Genomic DNA, 22,664 nt, shown 5'->3' on the forward strand with positions numbered 1-22,664 from the left:
ATAAATTTTGCATACGATCTATGTTTAACATTATTCAATTTGTGTTGGAATCATCTCATTGAGATATTCGACATGACGCAATTTCCATCAAGTTTTGGGAACTTTAATTTTTAGGAATTTTTGGATCCTATTGGATCATTCCTCCCCACTGAGAGACTTTTGTACCTCCAAAAGGTTCTTAATTAGACACCAAGTGTGGGATCTACCTCCCCACGCGTCTGGTATTTTTCCACCATGTTCTGTGTACCTAACTCGTCACAATCAACATCCCTATGGTTACCAGTGAGGATTCATCTTTCATGTGATAAGCTCAGACGATGTACTCAACTCCATCCTTGAAAAGGTGATCCTTGTTTTCCTTCCCGAAGTAGATAGCCTTCCTATCAAACAATTAAGGACTTCCAAGCACAATTCCATAAATATCCAATGGAGCCAAATGTAGTTCAAAATCATCCACAAATTTCCATGTAATAGAAAATCTAAGTTTAAAATTTTCAGTTACTTGTTCCTTAATATTGTTACATATCCATCCGAGCAAATAAGTTTTAGGATGAAGTGTTGTTTCTAGTTTCAACTTCTTTACAATTTCCTCTGATGTCAAGTTGGCTTGATATTCATTGTCAAACAAGGTATATACTTTTGTATATTTCGTTACCAACCTTATGTGAAATAATTTATTCCTTTTCCTTGTATAAATAAAAGGCAAAATAGAAGAACGAGAACCAACTTATGAAGACGATATACATCAAACCCATAGTAATGATTTGTGCCTTATCACTTCTAGAGTCCAATCCCATATCATGTTGAATAGTTGCAACCACCTTCTGCTTTCCCTTCTAGTACCACTCGGCGTCAGCTCCAAATGAAAATTCCAACAGTGATCATCATCATGCCCTTGCAATGGGCACAAGAATGTCTTTCATCACCCTTCTTCACATAAGTTGTTATTTTTGGCTTCTCCTTTCTTGTGCCTTTATCTTCCTTCCATTGAATGGCTCCCACGGAGGCTCCACCACCCTGTTTACCTGATTTGATGTAGGTCACTTGTACACATAGCTCATCCAAGTTAGATGGATTCAACATAAAAATAGTGTTGTGTATATATCCATGCAAACTACCAATATATTTTAAAAGTGTCTCGTGTGTTAAGTGGAATGTTTAATGCCAATGCCTTTTTACTAAACTTATCAGTAATTTTTTGCACAATTTGGCCTTTAAGATGCCGCAACGTTTTCCATTCTATTATTGTTTTTTTTATTATGTTACAAAGGGTAAAATTGTTTTTTTAATACTGAAGTAAATTCAAACCAAGAGGAAAGAGCTATGCCTTCTCGCAATCTAGTCTCACACCATATTGATGCAATACCCTCCAATCGAAGAGAGGCCAGCTGGATATTTACCTCGTCATCGATGATTCACTGCACATGGTAATAGACTTCCATTTGGTGAATCCAAATTTCAAGATTTTCAGGATTGAACTCCCCATCATAAATTGGAAAATTGAATTTGATGTCTAATTTCAACAAATTCTTCTTTGGATAACCTTTCCCATGAGGAGAAGGAGGAGGAGGAAGAGCAAATGGACGTGAAGGTGGAGAAGAACAAGGAGACTTTTTCAAACCACACTTGTCTTTAACTTTCTTCGATGAGCTTCCTTCTCTAGAATTATTCGATTCTTGATACATTTGTCTACCACGGCCTTCATCACCGTGAAAGCTTCAAAAAACTATGCCTCAAAGTCAAATGGATTTCCTTCTAGATTTCTTTCCATTGGTGAGGCCATCTCTATTCTTTGGGCTTGCCTTGAACCAATATTTGAGTTTCCTTCCACAAGTGTTCCTTCACCTCAATTGAGTTTTCTCCTGGTTTTCAGACACACTCACAAACCATTATCAATCCTTCTCTAGTACCACTTATTTTAGATCTTTTAAAGTGACTTGGTTCGTTAACATATTCAACTGTGAACGATTATTTTTAACAAATTTAAAATGTGAGCATAATTAATTTAAAATTAAGCATGAAGAACTTGAAAGAAGCTCCAACTTAAATAAGAAAAATAGAAGATCGACAAGAAGATAAAATAAGGACAAAAACCAATTGATAACAAAGTTCGTCTAGTGTGGACTGCCTCTCCAGGTCTAGACTCCAAGAGAGTGACCTTCTTTATTAATTCTCCCAAAATCAATTAAAAACCAATTCTACCTCCCAAAACCTACACAAAAATAGCTCTTTGCTACCAGGAAAATGGCCTCCAAAATGCCACCAAAATAGCCTTACGTTGCTGCAAAATTCTGAACTTTAAACATTTTATTTTATAAAAAGATGTAGGCTGAAATTGCTCCTCAAATGCTCTTGGAACTGTTACGAATTCCAAACTCCAACAAACTCGCGTAATGGTAATTTGCCTTAGCATTTAAAATATTGGTGGTCAACATTCCCGGGGTCAAGCCCACTGGCTATTGCACATTATCCTTATCCATAGATGTTATGTCGGCCCCAACAAATAAATTTAACCGAACTATAGCCTTATCTACATAACCTATCACAACATTATGATCTATTAAATCATGATTGTTGGTTGGTTGTGTTTTTTTTTTTTGAATTCATATAAAATGGTCAAGCCTAACATTGAAAACCACATATTATATCATTTAAACTCTATTACAAGTGGCACATTTGTGTGGTCTATGGATTGGCCAAGTTCGGTGGGAGGTTTGATACAATTTGGCAATAGTTTGATTGTTGGGTGATTGTATCCTCATAAGGGGAGATGTCTTACAATCAAGGTCGTGGACCTGTCATGCATAACCATACCTATAATAATAACCTTTAAATGAATTCTTTCACAACTCATGCTAACTGCCCCCCATTGGTTCATTGGTTAGGGTGTTGAGAGACCTCTAACCTTGATCTTATCGACTCCAACTAACTTGTTTCTCGAACCCACTTTAACCATCCTCTGGGTGCCACATGGCACCATCTGATTGGTCCACCTTGTACACATTCAACTATGACACAACCTGCCACGTGTCACTATGTTAGTGCCTAGTCGACACATAGTCAGTTGCCACATGTCAACATCTCAGTCTGCCACATCAATGTTACTTTCCCTACTAAGAAACAATTATGATCCCTCCACGTTAGCATATGGATGCCAAAGCATTTGTATGGATGTCATGTGCCATTGTACAATCCTTCCACATGGTGATGAAGGATGTGCCATGTGTTACCCTACCTAACTTTTGTTGTTTAGTGTAAACTTTAGAATGTCGTAGATTTTGCATACAAGCTTTGTTTAGCGTGATTCAAGTTATGTTGTAATCATCTCGTTGAGCTCTTTGGAAAGATTCAGGTTATGTGACATCATTTGGTGGATAGATAACACTTCTATCCATTGGTTGCCATGCACTTTCGTATTTTAGCTCTCTTCTTGGACTAATATATACTCTTTCATATTAAGGGGAGAAATGTTGGAACCATAATCCTATTAGGTTATGCAAACTTGACTCATTCACTTGAATGGAACTTAGGTCAAAAGCCTCAGGTGAAGACCAACAATCATAGAAGTCCAAGAGACCTCTCGGTTGCTAAACCCAAGGGTTACACAAAATGTATTTTATATGTATTTTTGTGAATAATATGCATCATACGATTTATCTAAATCTTGCCTAATACTCTTATGTGTATTCAACAACAATAATGACATTTCTTATTTTATTTATTTATTGAAAAGATACTTCTTATATAAAGAGAAAATTATGTGCATCAATAGGTAAAACTGAATGAGATAAATAGAAAGGTATATACAATATACATCATATCCATTTCTCGAGAGCAACTAAAAAGCTATGAAATAAAAGCAACCAATTGAATCTACAATTTGGAATCTTTGAATAACAATGCCTCCTTGTTAAAATTTGCATACAAATCTTATCTAAATGTACTTGACGAATGGACTGCTAGGAACATGCTTGCTTGTTCTATCACACTAGAACTCATCACATCAAAGTTTACTTATCAAAGTCATAGCACCAAACTTTACATTACAATGATACATCACATTACCCCTTGGTTTATTGTCATTTAGTCCATTACATTGCACCAAATTTTATGGTGTGCATTACATTACACCAAAGTTTATGGTGCAGCAATACCTCACATCACCCCAAGTTTATCACCCCAAGTTTATTTTGGTCTGATACATAGCATTAGACCCAAGTTTACTTTCCTATGTTACATCACAATGCATTAAATTTACTTTCATGTGAACAGTGACAGATCACATCATGAACCAAATTTACTTTTGTATGCTACAAATTGTATTATACACTACAAACCAAATCCCACTGCAAAAAAAAATTACTTTTTTGTGCCACATCACATCATAGCATTTATATGCTAGAAGAAATCTCATACACAACAAACTATTTCTTTTTTTGAAGTATTATACACGTGAAATTGAAGTGCTCATAAACTTTATAATGTTACTTGGAGTTAGCAGAGGGTGGTTTGTACGAGACAAGCTTTCACTCTTTGCAATTACATATTGGTGGGACAATTTTTTACTTCTATGCATTTGGGTTTTGAGCCATTAATTTTATTCATTGAGATTTTAAACATACTCCAAGTTTCACTCCTATAAGATGCCTTTGGATCTTGAGCCATTAACTTTTTTCCTTGAGAGTTTTAAACGTACTCCAAATCTTTGAAGTAATTTTATTTTTTTTAAACAATGAGATGTCAAACCAAGAGTGGGGGCAACCATCATAACCATCACTAGCTGCTATCCTCAAATGTAGGTTGACTCATCTTTGTTATTCAAAGAAAGCAACAAGCTGGTAGTCTGTAAGACAGAGAATTTCAACCTATTTAAACTAGCTCTTAGCTAAACAAAAATAATTTTAAGATATAATAACCCAATGCTAATTAGTCTTATATAAAATAATAAAAACTAAAGTAAAAATATACCCGACATTAAAAAAAAAATATGAATTTCATGCTCGTTGAAACTTTTTCGGATAAAAAAGGTAGTATGGCAAGCACCAAACTGTACGGGTCCATCCGATGTGAACTTGGATGGATTCTATTCGGATTTCTGCCACTGTATCTGTATACGGATTTTTCCCTCATAACAATCAGTCAAACCGTAAACAGCAATCAGGCCGCCCTGTTTTATTATGATCGGTGGAATAGCAGCCCTTCGAGAGATTTGGAGTCAGCCTATTGGCAGGGCAGCCTGTTTTACATCTCATTGTCAGGGACCACAGTACTGTACTGCAAAAAACTTATCCCCTGCATGTGCTTTAGACTTAATTTCCCTATATGTGCTGTCTGTCAGAAAGTGAAAGTGTGCCATCGATTGTTCCGGAGGAATCAGGATGATTCTGTCGCTTGATATTTGGGTTCTCGACGAACCGGGTTTTCCCGCCTTTTAATCTTGCTGTAGGCTTCTGGATTTGGTGAGGAACTTTTTCAAATTCCGTGTCTGTGATTTGTATGCTATTCGCGAGAGATCTTGCCTCCTGTTGTAACCTCAGATTAGAATGAGATGGGCCAAAAGAAAATAGAGATTAAGAGAATAGCCGACTCTTCGGCCAGGCAGCTCACATTCTCGAAGAGGCGGAGGGGACTGTTCGAAAAAGCTCGGGAGCTATCGGTTCTATGTGAAGCTGATGTAGCCCTCCTCGTTTTTTCTTCCAATGGGAAACTATACGACTACTCCAGCAGCTGCAGGTACTCATTAAAACATTACTCCCATTTTCTTCCTTCTTCTGATTCTAATTCATAGTCTCCATAGAGAAAACAGACAGCTGCAAGGAATATATATGTAGTTGGTTATGTGTTTTCCAAACCCTTAATTTGACATTCGAGGTACACCATACTGTACTAGAAATCATGTGTATGTGGTAAGTAGATGTTTTTCTTGAACCTAACCAGTACCAAATTAATAAAGTGAACAACCTTAAAAAACACACACACATTTAGGCTTAATAATATGTGACCTGAAACAGTAATCTCTCAGTACAGAAGGACTATGTTGATAATCTTTGTCTGATATATACTGTGTAATCTGAATTGGTTCAAGGACTAAGACCGAGGAAAATTTTGAACAGTAATTTATCATACCCATAAATCCATTTTTGGCATAGAATTAGTTGACTATGTTTTTAAAGAGTTTTGGATCTTTCCTGAGAGGAAAAAAAAGCATGGCGATTCTTTATTCCGATTTCTTGAGATTCCAGCCTTATGACCATACTTCCAGAAATGTGTAATCTCTTGCCAGTACTTACGCATCTGGGTGGATTCAAGGAACAGGACCAATGAATATTTTAACATAAATCCAGTTTCAAGATAGAATCTTTGTAGAGAGAATAGCAAGGTGATAAACAGTGAAATATCAGAGCACTATATGAGAATATAGTGTAGTAGAATGTACAATTGCTGATGGGTAATGCTTCAAAACATTTAGTATGTTTAGACTTTAATGTTCTATACAGAATGCATAATGTTGATTTAAATTTGATTTTATTTTTAATTAATACTTACATGATAATTAAAATTATATTAGTTTGCAGGGTAAAAGTATTATGTGTGAAGAGGTTTATATTTAAATCTTCTGAATTCATAAATTCATTTGTGTATGTGGAAAAAACATACTGTATCATGTGTATTTTATTAGTGAAAAATATTCTAAATTCTTAAATGATAATTAAAAATATATTAGTTACTTTGCAGGGTAAAAGTATTATGTGTGAAGAGTTTTGATGTTTAAATCTTGTGAATTTGTAAATTCATTTGTGTATGTGGAAAAGACATACATACACACTTGTGTATCATGTGTATTTTACTAGCGAAAGATATTCTAGATTCACAAATTCATTTGTTTATGTGAAAGAGACATGCTTAAGCCCTTAGAATGTATTAGATGTATCTTACTAGTGAAAAACTAACCAATTGCGAATATATATATATATATATATATATATATATATATAATTAATCTATTATATTATAGTAACCAATATACATGATGGATTTGTATTATATCAATTTTTTATATTTATAACCAAATAAATTGAGTTTATGTAGCTTCACAAAAAGCATAATTGAAAATGATATAGTAAATTATATCGAAATTCTATCTTTTATGGTTAATGACATTAAAACAATTTATCATTATATTAGGTCTAAGATTGTTGTGATCCATAATGTTGATATTGTTAGGATTTGGTTGGCGTTCAAACCAACTAATGTGGCTCATCTTCAGGACAAGTTGAGAAATCAATAGATCATAGCAAGGATGCATCACGACCCAGAGTTTGCTGTTGGAAAATACCCGTTGGGAAATAGACGTTAGGTTACTTGTTATGTAACAAATAAATATTTAGTTTCGATATTTTAAAATGATAAAATTAAAGTTAGTTATAAAATAGTTGTTGTGTAACAAATAAATATTAAATTTCGATATTATAAATGGAATATTAGAATTAAATATTAATTTTTAGAGCTAATTAATATTAACTATTGTAATAATGTTGTCTAAAGATAATTAATAATATAGTTTGTTAGGGTTTGACTTATAGTAATAGAAACTAGTTGTTATGAAGTAATATTATTTAGAAATCATAAGTTAAATGTTTAATAGTAATGTCATCTATAAATAGTTAGTTTAAATAGTGTAATGTGTTAGGGTCTGACCCTATCTTTTATTGATTGGAATAGTATTTAATTTATTAATAATTTAATATTATTAATTATTATTATAATCTTATAGAGGGACTGTAATATTAAATCCTATCAATAATGTACCGATGGTATAATATTATTATGAAGATTAATAATACTATTATAGAGATTAATAATACTATTAAGTACATTATTTTAATATAATTCTTTCTATGATAATAATTTTAATAAAATAAAAAGACTAAGAATGGAAGAAGGAAAACTAATCACATAAAAATGGAGGATGGCTAATGATGAACCGATGGTATTTCTATTATTATTGATATTATAGAGATTAATAATATTAAAAATTCTTATCTTAATATTTAAATTCACTTATAATACAATATATTGATTAATAAGATATAATAATTTTAATCTATTATTTTCTTTTTAATATATAAAATAAAATACTATAATAGGAAGGAGGAAAACTAATCACATTAAAAAGGAGGAAGGCAAAAGATAATATTAGATCAGAGATATACTTCGATAGCAAACAAAGAAATTAAAGAAAATTAAGGCATGATCTAGGGGGGAAAACTAGAAGGTGGGTAGGGAGATCCAGCAAGAACGGAAAGGGGAAATGAGAGGGAGGGGATGAAGGGTCAAGAGGAGAGAGCTAGAATCCAACTTTTACTTAATTTCCAGCCATCATCCCTATTGAGGTTTTGGCATGACTCTCAATTTCAATCGCTTCTTTGAGTTTCTTGTGGTGGAAATTATCAACCCTAACAATGACTTTGGAATCTTCAATGTAGACATGGTGTTTCGATTTCACAGAATGCTTAGCAAGGGCTGATGTGCACACTGTTGATTTTGATGATCGTGGTTTCTTTTCCCGAGGAAAACATATCAGTGGACATGATTGCATGTGATCAAAGTTCCTTTTAGAGGATATGCAAGATGATTACCTCTGTATTCACTCTAGCTTGACCTTGGGGGCGTTGACATGCACAGTTTGCTAGCAAATGTGCTTGGAAATTGTTCTCCCTGAGGACATGATAGAAGGAGATCTTCTCAAGATAATTTAGATGGTGTTGGATACAAATCACAATTTTACTGAGGTCAACATTCTGAGGTATGGTGCCTTTGATCATTTGCTCAATGAGAAGGCATAAGTCACCAATCACAATGAGATTCTTTAGGCCAAGATTGAGAAGGATTTTATTCCCCAGGAGGTTCCATATGCTTCAATTGATCCAGGTGGTTCCAGGCACATGTAGAAGTCCAAGAGGGCTCATAAATGGTTCAAAATTCGAAGTGGTCAAATTGCAACAAACTCAACATCAGATCGAAGTTCTTGTTGCCCTGATTCTAACGTTGTGAACAACACTCAAATCTGAGCGTGTATGAGGAAGTTAGAGCAAGTCAAAGTTGTGTTCAAAGTTGGAAGTGGGCTAGGTTTAAGGGTTCTACAATTTGACTGACACCAGGGCGTGGCAACTAAGTTCCCAAGAGCGGGAAAATTTGTGCATTTGTTAGTTTGCCCAATAACCCCTAAATCGACAAAAAATGAATATCTAACCCAGAAATATATGATAATGGAAATAAACCCAGAAACAATAAGAGAGAAATATATAGAAAAGCTTCTTTATTGATCAAACCCTTAAGGTAGGGCAACACCATACATTTACTCCTTAAGGAAGGAGAACACTCCACAAGCCATATGCCTGTTTATACAATAATCCTTCTCTTTTTCCCAAGTGGAGTCTCTAGCCTCTATATAGGCCTCATACATACAATACCATGGGTCATTACCATGGTTCCCTCATACCATCAACTAATACCATGGACTCATTACATTATTATTAACTACTTGTGGTCCCTTACATGATGTGGGTTAACCACCTTATTTATTACTATGGCCCATCCCATTATTACATTATTACCTTGGGTACCTCCCTTGGTACCCCATATTATCTCCCCTAGGTATATAACATTCCACCCCCCTAAGCATGTTTCATCCTCGAAACATGAGAAGAACACAAATAATAAGATCTACTCAAAAGAGTAGTCCACTGGTACCATGCACGTGCATCTAGCCATCCAAGAGAAAGGTGAACCTTCGATCTCGCTGGTGCGTCGCTCGCTTGAGATGGAAGTTGACTGTGGTAGCTCTTCTGTGTGGATGTGTAGTAGGTGGATCTTCTCCCCTCTCGATCTGTCGTGCGGGGGTTGTTGTCCATGTGGCTAATTGGTTGCCATCTTGATGGTTGTCTTGCGGGGTGATGATATGTTGAAGTTTTAATCCACGATGGCTTTTTCTTTACTTCACCCTGCTGTGGTGCCTGTTGTGGTGTCTTCTTTTTCAATATGATTTCAACCACTGAGCCCTCCTCAGATGTGTCAGCACCTATTACCTTTTCGTCTTCAGCCTCTGTTTGTGTTTGATTGTTGACCATCAACTGCTCATCATCTGATATGTCATTCCCTGGAACATCTTCTGCTTCAGCCTCCTTAGACTCTACCTGTTTATTAATGGAAATATCCTGTAATGTAATTTTCTTCTTTTTATACCAGAGCTTCAAGAATTTCTTTTGTACATTAATATTGATAGTACCCACTAATTCCATCCAAGGGTATCCCAAAACAACATCCCTGTTATTCATATCTGAAGCATAAAAATCACCATGAAACACATACTTATCCATAGAAAGCTTCAAATTCTTATAAATTTGAACATCCTTATCATCAACCTATGTATGTTCAATTTGTTTTGTTGGGACTTGCAATTTTTTTGCCAAATTAACACTGATAAAATTATGTTTACAACTAGGATTGATAGAAACAATGATCTTCTCTTTCTGAATCAATCCATGAATCTGCAATAAGGATATACCAGTAGGAATTAACCCTTTATGTGTTTCATTCTCCTTTTTCCTAGCCCGAGACCATTTGTCCAAAAAGACTTTTTCAAATTCTGCATCTGAAATTTTGTTCAACCGCTCGTAGTCAAGTAATAAATTCCATTTTTGAGCCTCGCCTCTCATATTAGACAGCATTTGAAACTTCCAAAATGACCCATATGTGGACTTGTATCTTTGTATGCATTCTTCAATAGTAGGACCATCATCTTTTCCTGTAAAATATAGAGTCGCCATGAAGAAAAAATTCACTTACTTGGAGAAAATTTGTAATTGTCACAGTTTCGTCAATATTGCTCAGAATCTCTATTATAACCTGTTTTTGGAAATGGAGCAACCATTCTGCATCTGCCCATGTGATAGAAATCCTGATCCAGGCACTAGAATTCTAGATCTGCGCTGCAACTCTCCCGCTGTACCAAAATTTCTGCAAAAAAGAGCTGATTTTAAATCAGCGATATCTCCCTCATCCGGACTCCGATTCGACTGATTTTTTTTTTGAAATTGGGTAGTTTTTCTCAAACAATTCAGATATACAATTATGTTTTGTAGATCTTGCACCAGGATGTCTAGATCTGCGCCGCAAACTTGCTGCCCTGAAAATTGTCTGCAACCCCACTGATTTTTAAATCAGCGATATCTCCTTCATCCAGACTCTGATTCAACCGATTTTTTTTTTTGAAATCGGCTATTTTTTCGCAAAGAATACATATCTATAATTAGATTTTGCAGATCTTGCAACAAAACGTACAGATCCGATCTGCAAATTCGCCACCCAAAATCCCTGCAAAAAAAAAAAAAAATTCTCCACAGTTGTGCCCAAGAAAGTGCTCTGATACCAATTGTTGTAGATCTAACCCAGAAATATATGATAATGGAAATAAACCCAGAAACAATAAGAGAGAAATAGATAGAAAAGCTTCTTTATTGATCAAACCCTTAAGGTAGGGCAACACCATACATTCACTCCTTAAGGAAGGAGAACACTCCACAAACCATATGCCTGTTCATACAATAATCCTTCTCTTTTTCCCAAGTGGAGTCTCTAGCCTCTATATAGGCCTCATACATACAATACCATGAGTCATTACCATGGTTCCCTCATACCATCAACTAATACCATGGGCCCATTACATTATTATTAACTCCTTGTGGTCCCTTACATGATGTGGGTTAACCACCTTATTTATTACTATGGCCCATCCCATTATTACATTATTACTTTGGGTACCTCCCTTGGTACCCCATATTATCCCCCCTAGGTATATAACATTCTTGTTGCCCTGATTCTAACGTTGTGAACAACACTCAAATCTGAGCGTGTATGAGGAAGTTAGAGCAAGTCAAAGTTGTGTTCAAAGTTGGAAGTGGGCTAGGTTTAAGGGTTCTACAATTTGACTGACACCAGGGCCTGGCAACTAAGTTCCCAAGAGCGGGAAAATTTGTGCATTTGTTAGTTTGCCCAATAACCCCTAAATCGACAAAAAATGAATTAGTTGTTATTTAAAACAAAACAAATATAAAAACATGGGGGGCGAGTTGTCACCCCCACCACCCCTGCTCCACAAAACAACAACCATACAAATATGGGGTCGGGGTCTGGCTGATCGGGAACCCTGCCCCTTGGCCCACGCCACCCTAGTCAATAGTCGAGACCAGCGGGGCTCGAACTCGCCTGACCCACATGGCTAGCCTCCACCAGGCGGTCTCATAACCACCACAACACAGTGCGACAACCAAAAAATGCAAACGCACCACCGAAATTCACGCTAAGAGGATATATGCGTTGATTTTAAATGGGGCGGGATTTGATCCCCCGACCCCTCATCAACCATTCACCCAACTTAGCCGCTAGGCCAATGGCCATGACTTTGTTAAGTTTGCCAGCACCTAAGTATTTAATCCTTTGCCATTCTTTTGCACGGGGAAAGCAACGACCGAACGGGTGAGCAACGGAGCGTTTTGAGGTGGAACGGTGCGACGAAACCATGAACTTTTGGAACCATAATTTTGCGAAACCATGACATAATTCCAGGGGGCAGAATGATGGCACGTATTTTGAGACAAAGTATTGTTTGATGCCCGAAGATTCTCCGAGGAGGTAAATTTTCATTTTCTCAGAATGATATGAAGTTTACAGTGATTTTAACCGGAATTTCACAGGGAACGCGATGGTGAAATCAGAATCACCATTTGATCAGGAGATTTGCAGATTCCCAACAGAGAAGGAGTTTTGAAGAATCTTGAGGGAATCTTCCAGATTCCTTGGAGGCTGAAATTCACCAGAATCAGAATGCATCCAACTTTATACTCAAAAGTCTCAGAATCTCGCAAGGATCATGATGGTGAGATCATCTTTCTAATCTGAGTTGCAGATCTCCAGTCAACCCAGAGAATGAAATCTTTGGAGAATCACGGGGAATCTAAAAGATTCCTAAAGGCCTAGATTTTGACGGTGTCGAAATTCGATAAATGGATAGTTGATTTTACACATCTCGACAATAGAAATTTAGTGGTGCAGTTAGTTTTTCAGCTGAGCCTTCCATTTCTTGGCCAATTTTGAGGTGTAGGTACATGAATCAGTCATGTCATGTTTTCCTTCATAATTGTTGAGACGATGTATTATGCTTTGAGATCCCTGCTTGATGTTATGTTGTGGGATCGCTTTTGCCACATTATGTGAGATGCATTTAGCTTGTACTGCTATGTATTGTTGTTGAGATCCCTGCGTAACTATGTGAAAGGGATACTCATTGCCACATTGTGTGAGATCATGTTAAGTTGTCATGCTAAGAGGAAGCCTTCTTGAGTGAGAATTCTTGTATGCGGAATGTCTCGTGGAGAGACAAGCAACTCTTGTTTGAGCGTGTATGTCCTTTCTATGGCAAAGAGTTTTCCATGTATATCATCGTCATTTCCAATAGTATATGAAGTGGCCTCCACCATCTTGACACTAGGCCCGGATACGTAGTCCACACTGGACGAATTCCGTTATCAAATGTCTCATGTTTTTACTTGTTGATCATTGTCATGTTTCCTCTTGTTTAAGCATCACATGTGGTTCTTTTATGCTCTTTAAAATGCAATTCTAACAACATCACAAAAGTAAAAGATCTTGGATAATTTCAGTAGTTGAAGGATCCTAGATCAAGTTTGGTATCAGGGCGGTCTTCTCGCTGATGTGAATTGCGAGCGTGTATGACTGAACGTGCAACAATGGAGGATGGAAAAGAAATGTACGAGGCCTTCCTAAGGATGTCCAAAATGGTGGACATAATATATGAAGCTTATGAGGAGCAAAAGAAAGAAATAGTAGAGAATGATGCTCCATCCACACCTTCCAATGTACATTCATTGCCTTCATCGTCTTCTCATCATTCGAATGAGGAGATCAACTAGATCCTTCAAGATAACGTTGAATTGAATATGCTTCTACGAGAAGAGAAGCAGGAGAAGCAATGATTGCAACTTCAGCTGTGAGCCACGAAAGAGGCCCTAGAAGAATTGAAGCGCAATGACTAGAGTCTTCAAGCAGAGCATGCTGAACTAAAGAGGCTTCTACAAGAAGAGAAAGAGGAAAACTAGAGACTGCAACTTCAACTACAAGCCACTGCAGAGGCCTTGGAGAAGTTGAAGAACAACCAAGGCTTAGAGAAACCCTAATCACTTGTTTCAGAATCAATAACTGAGGTAAACAATTGTGATCGTTCTTCAGTTTCATCTTCAAATGATGTTATTTCTCTTGGAAATGTGGAGGCACCAATTACAGGAAATCGCATGAGACTCCTTACCAAGATGGGGTACAAAGGAGGAGGACTTGGTGTTAATGGCCAAGGCATGACTCAACCATTGGGGTTCATGCAAAGATCTTGATTTGCAGGTTTGGGATACACTAAAGGCGAATTCTCAAAGGTGTCAGAAACTTCCATGACATTGTTGAAATCGTCGAGGAAAGAGAATGATGGGAACACATCACCATCATCCCATGGCCATGCCCATTGCAGAGAATGAGTTGACGCAAGCTCTCATCGCCATAATTACACCAGATACAGCCAAGGAAAGTATAACAAGTCTTAATGTTCAAATGTTCATTTCGATTACAATCATGTTGTTAATAATGAACATAAATCATGGCATAGAAAAACATGTAGTTTTTTTGGTTTACATAACCATCTATTTGCTGAGTGCTAGAAGAGAATGACAACATGAAAAAGGATGAGGCGTGAAAGGCCTTCTCCACAGTAGGAGAAGAAGCACATTAAGCAGATATGGAGGAAGAAGACTTTCTGTAGTCATTGCAATAGAGATGGTCATCAAAGAGCCACATGTTGTAGGCTTCATCCAGAGAAACGCCTTAAGGACAAAGCGTCCATGCAGAAACCAATTAAAAAAGTTGATCAACAAGCAAATGAATGAGCCTCATCATTGGGTAATTATATGGGCCTTAATTCACCTCCTAGATTAGTCAAACCAACTATTCTCACAACTTATTGCATACTTTTGATTATATTTTGTTTATGAGATGAGTTAGAGTTGGATATTTTTCTTTGTGGTCTAATTGGTATTTAATGCAGGATTAAAGGATAAAAGCAAGGAATTTTGGCAAAGACTTTGGCCAAAACTCAAATGGGACAAGGGAGAGGAATTATAGGAGGTAAATCCTTCTCATTTACTACCCCTCCATTCGAATATTCCTCCATTAGCTCGGAGTGCAAATAGCCAAATCATGAGGACTAGAAGGCAGCCGAGCAAGTGAAAGTTAAAGCACCAGTTTATCTCGAGTTTGGGAGCCGAGCCTCCCTAATTTTAAGGAAGTCATTGGAGACTTTAGACGTATAAGTAGAGAGGCCTAGGACCTCAGTAGGATTCAGATTTTTGATTGTAAAACTTTACTCTATTTTCGAGCTGCAAGACTTGTGACAATTTTTTGATGTAATCCATTGTTTTCATAATAAGAATGAGTTTTGTTTTGAGCCAGCACTGAGTTAACTTAGAGGGCTGAAGCTCTTGGGTTAGGGCCCAACCCTAACAGCTAAGGTTCCTCTTTATTGTACATGTATGCTAGCGTAGATTCATGGTTTAATCATTCATTTTCTTAAGTAGCTGCATTTCCATTACAGCAGTGTAGCGTAGATTGGTTGTATTTTAGTTTGCTTCCATTTGTGCCTTCTTTCAATTAGCAGGTTAGCAAGGAGAAAAAGATCACCATAAGGTTGTCAGTAGGTGTCTCGGCCTCACCTCCTCCCTCTGGGACCATGACTTGAGGAAGAGACCCTTCAGCAACCCCAAAAACACAGATTTCTAGTTCTTGCATGAGCTTTGGAGTTTGTCATCTTGATTCAGTACTTGGTTCATTTTATCGTCATCTTTTTCCATCACTCTCTTTCTGTAATAAGATCTCATGCATATTATCATTTCCTTCAACACGAAATGCTCAAGCAGAAGCTAATAAATTATGTCTTAATCGGATTATACCCGTAGATTTCCTTACCTTCCAATCCACAACAAACTTGATCAATCACCGTTAAATTGCGTGTCACATAGACGACGTATTCATTTCAACGTTTGACTTTATGTGCTCCAAATCTCCACCATCGATCTGCCTTACTTGATCCAACGGCTATAGCGTCACCCGCTCGCCAACGAGCTTGGCAAATCTCCGTCGTCGATCTGTCTCGCTTGATCCAACGGCTATCGCGCAATCTCACGTGGATTCTTGCACGACCGAGAGTACGCGAGAAAAGTGGTTTTCCCATGCTATGTGTCATCCACTTAGGCTAATCGCGTAAAATGTAGAAATTTCGTTTACTGCTTTGAGGGTGCGCGAGAAACTGCTTACCACCTATGAAGATCGCTCCATCATTCCGCATGTTTTCCACCCTTCTGCCAACACGTGACTTGATATGATCCATCCATCTATTCACTTAATCTCCCCGATAAGATCTTCGCCGCTCATCTTTCGTTAATCATGTTCGTTGATCGATCCATCCATCTATTCACTTAATCTCCGCGATAAGATCTTCGACGCTTATCTTTCGTTAATCCTGTTCATTGATCGATCTATCCATCTATTCACTTAATCTCCACAATAAGATCTTTGCTGCTCATCTTTCATTGATCTTGTTCGTTGATCGATCCATCCATATATTCACTTAATCTCCTGTAATAAGATCTCTGCCACTCATCTTCTGTTAGTCCTGTTCGTTGATCCGATTGATCTAATGGTTCCTATGCACTGCTGCTTCATTACATCTCCGTTCCATTGATTTCGATCTTTGATTGCTCTTCGGCTTTACTCCTTCCTAAACTTTGTTCTGCATATCATTTAAACACTGCCACTTTTGAGCTTTGATTTGGTTATTCAATCAGACTCCAACACTGTCCGATCATCGCAAACACCAAAAACAAAAACAAAAAATGAAAACAGAATTAGTTTAGTTTCCTTGCTTACACATTAATATGGTTTGATGCTCTTTACTTCTGTAACTTAGATAGCATCATTAAGTTAGTGTTGATTTAGCAATTCTGCTTAGCATAGCTATTTAAATGGTTGATTAGGATATGGCGTGATTTAGTATTACATGTTGTTTTTTTCATTATTGTTGATTAAGCTTCTTCTGACTCTATAGAAGTTTGGCTTGGAACCCCTGCGGTCTCTTGCCAGGTGAACAGTGACAACAGGCAGGATCTTCACTTTTACTCGTGCATATAGCACCATCACCTCCAAGTTTGTACGAACCCCGGGTTGATAAGTAAAGCTGGTAGCCCAGGAGTTGCAGCATCCTTGCTGCAATACTGACACTCATCACTTTTTGGCGTCGTTGCTGGGGAGGTGTCTGATTAGAATGTGATTATTGCTTTCTTTTCTTCTATTTCTAGTCTTCAATTTTCTGCCATTAGTTTATTTCTGCAAAAGTAATTTAGTAGCTTCCTTTCTTTCAGTTGTCATTATCTGCTTTCCTTTGCATTCTGCAAGTAGAATTTCAATTTAGAAAGTAACTTTTTCTCTGTCAATTGTTTTCATTCAATCAGCAATTTCATTTCTGCAAAGTACCTTCCAGATTAAAAAATATTATAAAATTCAACCCAAAAACATTTCCTTTCATGCCTCGTAGGAATGGGGACAATGTAGGGAAATTCTTGTCAAATACACCCACTGCATCCAATAGCCAACCTTCTCTCTTCTTTGGTTGCTGTGAACTGGAGGAACCTTTAGGTGAGCAACCTGACATATTTGAAGAACCTACAGGGGAAGAAGAAGAAGGAGAGGAACCCATTCCTACTGAACCAATGGCTGAAAACCGAAATGACAGAGAGAATAGAGAGAGAGTTGAGGGTGTCTTCCCCATCAGGGAAACCAATGGGGACACCATGATGAAGAATATAAGCCCCTCTGCCCTACCTCATTTCCATGGCCTGACCACAGAGGGCCTCGACACTATCCTATTTGAGTTTGTTGTTATATGCCGAACCTAATACTATACAGCTAATGAGAAAAAGTTAAAACTGTTTCTATCTACCCTCAAGGATGCAACATTGTGTTGGTTCATGGGTCTACCTGGAGATAGCATCACAACTTGGGCTTAGATGTAGTAGGATCTTAACAAAAAATATCGGGACTACTGTAGATCAAAGGATACTAAAGAAGAGATTTTTAGGATGACCATGGGCTAGGATGAATCCTTAGAAGACCACAAAAAAAGATTCCAGCTCAATTACAAAAGGGCCAGGTGCACACTTGACCCCGAGTCACTAAAGTTGGTTGTGCTCAGAGGAGTAAGGGAAGATATTCTGGATACCTTACATTTGTTAGCAGGAGGAGATATCTACCAATTACCTTATGAGGATATCAAGACTGTCTTTAGAAACCATTCTAGGGCAGCTAGAAAAAAGGGTAGGAGTAGTCAACCTTAGGCCAGTACATCATCTTCCAACTCATCCATCAAAGGTGAAATTGGAAATATGCTGGAAGATTTCAAAAGTGATATGCTGCAAACCCTTGCCTTGCAATTGGATACCATGAACATCAAAAGGAAGCAAGAGGAAGCAAAGAGAGCCTTGGCCATCTTTTGTCCTAGATGCACTAGGAGGCATCCCAGGAATGAATGTCCATTGAACTGCACTGAGATTTGCTCGGTCTGTGAAGAAAACCACTCCACAGACAAGTTCCCTTCTTTACCCGGACTCACAGCTGTATACCAAGGAGCTGAAGGGGTCACTGAGTAGCTTTGCTACATCAACCAAAGGAGACCTCCTGGGCCTAGACCATACTAGCAGGGTATGCAAGGGTCATCCCATGTATATTACAACCCCAACCAAACCACAACTATATCTTCTTGGGGACCACCTACTCATTCTTTTTGGTCTACACCCCCTCCTTGGTCCTATGCATCTCAATATCATTCCCAGCCAGCCAACTAGTCATTTCAACCTTATGTTTGGCCACAACCTCAGTGGAATGCCCCACTCGAGGGGTGGAAGCCCCAATACAACAATGATCTAGCTCTATTGCCTCCACCACCTACCCAACCACAACTCCTACACTCTGCTCCACCCAAGCAACCCTAGATGCCTGCCCAGTCAAATCCGAATCCAAACAATAGGCAGGCTCAACAAGTATATACAGTGCAGAGACATCATACCCAGCTTATGCTATAGAAATCCAGGAGATCAACCTAAGATCTGGGAGAATTGTCTTGGATAACCAACCTCCCTCTCCACATAGGGAGGTTGAGGAAGAAAGAGAGAAAAGAAACCCTAAAGTAAATCCACCCTTTCCTAAGAGATTAGCCCAACCACTCCAGCCTACCCCAAAAGAAGTTGAACTTCTGGGAGAATTGAAAAATCTGTGTAAAGATCCCCCTTCTCCAGGCAATAAAAGATGTTCCCATTTACAATAAGTTGATTAAGGAGAAATGCTTCAAGCATCCAGGAAGAAGAAAAAGGGATGCCCCTACCATTAATGTCATTGGGCAACTATCCGACTTAATACTGGGGAAGGTAATATGTCCGAAATATTTGGACCCTGGAAGCCTTGTAGTAGATGTGCACATCAATGGCACCATCGTCCCCCACACTCTGATTGATCTTGGGGCTGCCATTAATGTGATGACCAAGGACACCATGCTCAAGCTCAACCTCCAAGGGTCATTGAGGAAGACCACAACAGTTTTGCAACTTGCAAACCGTTCCATAGTCACCCCTGAGGGAATTGTGGAGGATGTGATGGTCTCCATTAACTCCTGGGAGTAACCTGCAAATTTTCAAGTTCTCTAGCCTAAAGCTAAGCTTACTGGTTACCCTCTCATCCTTGGGAGGCCATGGTTGGCCACAACCGATGCTTACATTAGATGCAAAGCTGGGAATATGACCATCAAGAACGGGCATATGTCCAAACAGTTAGTCCTATACACTCCTGCTCAACCTTCTCTAGAGCATGATTTACCTTTATGGTTGGAGGAGGAGGAAGAAGATGACATTTATTCAGCCCAACTTTATGCTTTGGAAGCAACCATAGGAGGAGGACAACAAGATGAGGATGACTTAATTGAACACCTGCTCCAAAGTCCAACTCCTAGTTCGTTACCATTAGAAGAAGTAAGAGAAACCCAGAACAATCATCCAATTGACTTATTCTTGGCCGATTCCAACCCACTCCGTGTCAAAACTATAGAATTCGGCCCATAGAAAACTTTGAAAATTAATCCATCTCTTTTTGCTCTTGAAGAGGAAAAGCTATGCCACATGTTGAGAGAAAACCTAGAAGCCTTCGCTTGGAGTTACAAGGAAATGAAGGGAGTACACCCCTCAATTTGTACTCACCACATATACATCAGAGAAGGTTGCAAGCTGATCTAGCAACCATAAAGGAGGATGAATCCAGCTCTTAAAGATATAGTCAAAGAAGAACTGCAAAAACTGCTAGATGCAGGATTCATTTACCCTATCTCCGACAATGAGTGGGTCTCTCCTTTAGTGTTAATTCCCAAGAAAAATGGTAAGTGGAGGATTTGTGTCGATGACAGGGAGTTGAACAAATCCACAAAGAAGGATCATTTTCCCCTACCTTTCATCGACCAAGTGCTAGATGGCTTGGCAGGAAGAAGTTTTTTTCTTTCCTAGATGGATTCAGTGGGTACAACCAAATCCAAATCTGCCCAAAAGATCAGGGTAAGACCAAATTCACATGTCCTTGAGGTACTTTTGCCTATAGGGTCCTTCCTTTCGGCCTATGCAATGCTCCTGCCACTTTCCAGAGAGTTGTCTTTAGTATTTTTGCTGAATTAGTACATGATGCGGTGGAAATTTATATGGATGATTTTACACCTTATGGCTGTGATTTTCAATAAGCCCTTACTAACCTAGGCAAAGAACTGCACAAATGCATTGAAATGAACCTGTTTCTAAGTCTGGAAAAATGTGAATTCTTAATGACTGAAGGGACCGTGCTAGGTCATTCAATATCTCAGCAAGGGTTGCAGGTGGACTTGAACAAAATAACAATCATCCAATGGGTCCCACCTCCACAAAAGCAAAGGGATGTCATAAGTTTCTTGGGGTTAGCTGGATACTACCGAAGGTTCATAAAGGACTTTAGCAAGTTGGCCTCTCCTTTATTTGGGTTGTTGGCCAAAGATTCTGAGTTTATATGGCCAAAAAGATGTCAAGAGGCCTTAGACATTTTAAATGGTAAGTTAACCACTGCACCAAGTCTTCGACGCCCAAACTGGGCCCTCCTTTTTCATATTCATGTTGAACTCCTGGCTGTTGTGCATTCATTAAACAAATGTAGGCATTACATTATAGGCTACCAAACATTTGTGCATACTGAACATGCTGCAATCAAATATTTAATGAACAAACCAGATGTCAATGCTAGAATTATAGGATGGTTGCTTTTATTACAGTAGTTTGATCTAACTATTGTTGATAAGCCTGGTAAGGAAAATTTTGTTGCATACTTTCTACCTAGGATGAATCTGCCTGCAGGTGAAGAAGGAATGGTAGATGACCAGTTACCAGACGAGCATTTGTTTGCTATTTCAATTCTCTCCCCATGGTTTGCTGATATAGCAAACTATTTGATATCAGCATAGTTCCCACCAAACTTGTCCTCCAAAGAAAAGAGAAAGATAGTCGGGAAAAACGCCCCCTTCACCTGGATTGGGGGCAATCTTTTCAAACCTGGCCCAGATCAAATCTTGAGAAGGCAAGGGAAGAGGAAGTTTTTGACATCCTTCTGACCTGTCATAATGGGCCTTGGGAGGTCACTTTGTAGCAAAGAGGACAACATTCAAAGTGTTACAAGCAGGCTATTATTGACCCACTCTTCATCAAGATGTGAAAAAGTACATTAGCCAGTGTGATCGGTGCCAGATGATGGGAAAGCCTACTCCAAGAGATGAAATGCCCCTACAACCTCAAGTGACTTTCGAGCCATTTGACAAGTGGGCCATGGACTTCATTGGCCTATCAACCCTCCTTCCAAGCAAAAGCAATACATTATTGTGTGCATTGATTATTTGACTAAGTGGGCTAAAATCAAGGTGATTAAGGCAACAACAAAAGGGAAGGTGGTTGAGTTCCTAAGGGAGAATGTATTCTACAAATTTAAGTACCCTTGAGAGCTAGTCACAGACCAAGGCAACCATTTTACCTGCAACATAATTGAAGAACTGCTCATCCATCACAAAATCAAGCATAGGACCTTCACTCCTTATCATCCATAAGCTAATGGGCAACTGGAGGTGACCAACAGGGCATTGGAGAGCATCTTAACCAAGGTAGTGAGCAGTAGCAGGAAGGATTGAGCAGAGAGACTAGTTGAGGCCACTTGGGCCTATAATACATGGAATACCACCACTGGATTTACACCCTATGAGCTGGTCTATGAGAAAAAGGCTTTGTTGTCCATTGAGTTTGAATATAATCCATTGAGGATGGCAACACAACTAGATTTGGATCTCAGTCATGCACAGAAAGAAAGATTGTTCCATTTAAATGGCTTGGATGAATTCAGAACGCATGCCCTCTTACATACAGAGATAGTTCAGCTTTAGAGGAAGATCTGGC

At 38.2% G+C, this 22,664-nt stretch overlaps 1 protein-coding gene across 5 annotated transcripts in view; it reads left to right on the plus strand.

Annotated features, from left to right (window-relative positions):
- The first annotated feature begins 5,096 nt into the window (after positions 1–5,096).
- The window catches only part of LOC149263138 (MADS-box protein JOINTLESS-like), a 459,590-nt gene continuing 442,022 nt past the window's right edge, over positions 5,097–22,664 (plus strand). For 2 of the 5 annotated variants that reach the window (XM_089387204.1, XM_089387207.1), the window contains exon 1: positions 5,100–5,733. In XM_089387204.1, the coding sequence (XP_089243330.1) occupies positions 5,549–5,733 (185 nt within the window). In that variant the 5' untranslated portion in view covers positions 5,100–5,548. Of the gene's footprint in view, positions 5,734–22,664 lie in introns of all 5 variants that reach the window. The other 3 variants (XM_089387205.1, XM_089387210.1, XM_089387197.1) reach the window with 3 other exon arrangements.

The sequence above is a fragment of the Pinus tabuliformis genome, chromosome 6 (genome assembly GCF_031772625.1).
Source record: "Pinus tabuliformis cultivar Carrire ecotype Pingquan chromosome 6, CPIR1, whole genome shotgun sequence".
Classification (NCBI taxonomy): Eukaryota; Viridiplantae; Streptophyta; class Pinopsida; order Pinales; family Pinaceae; genus Pinus; species Pinus tabuliformis.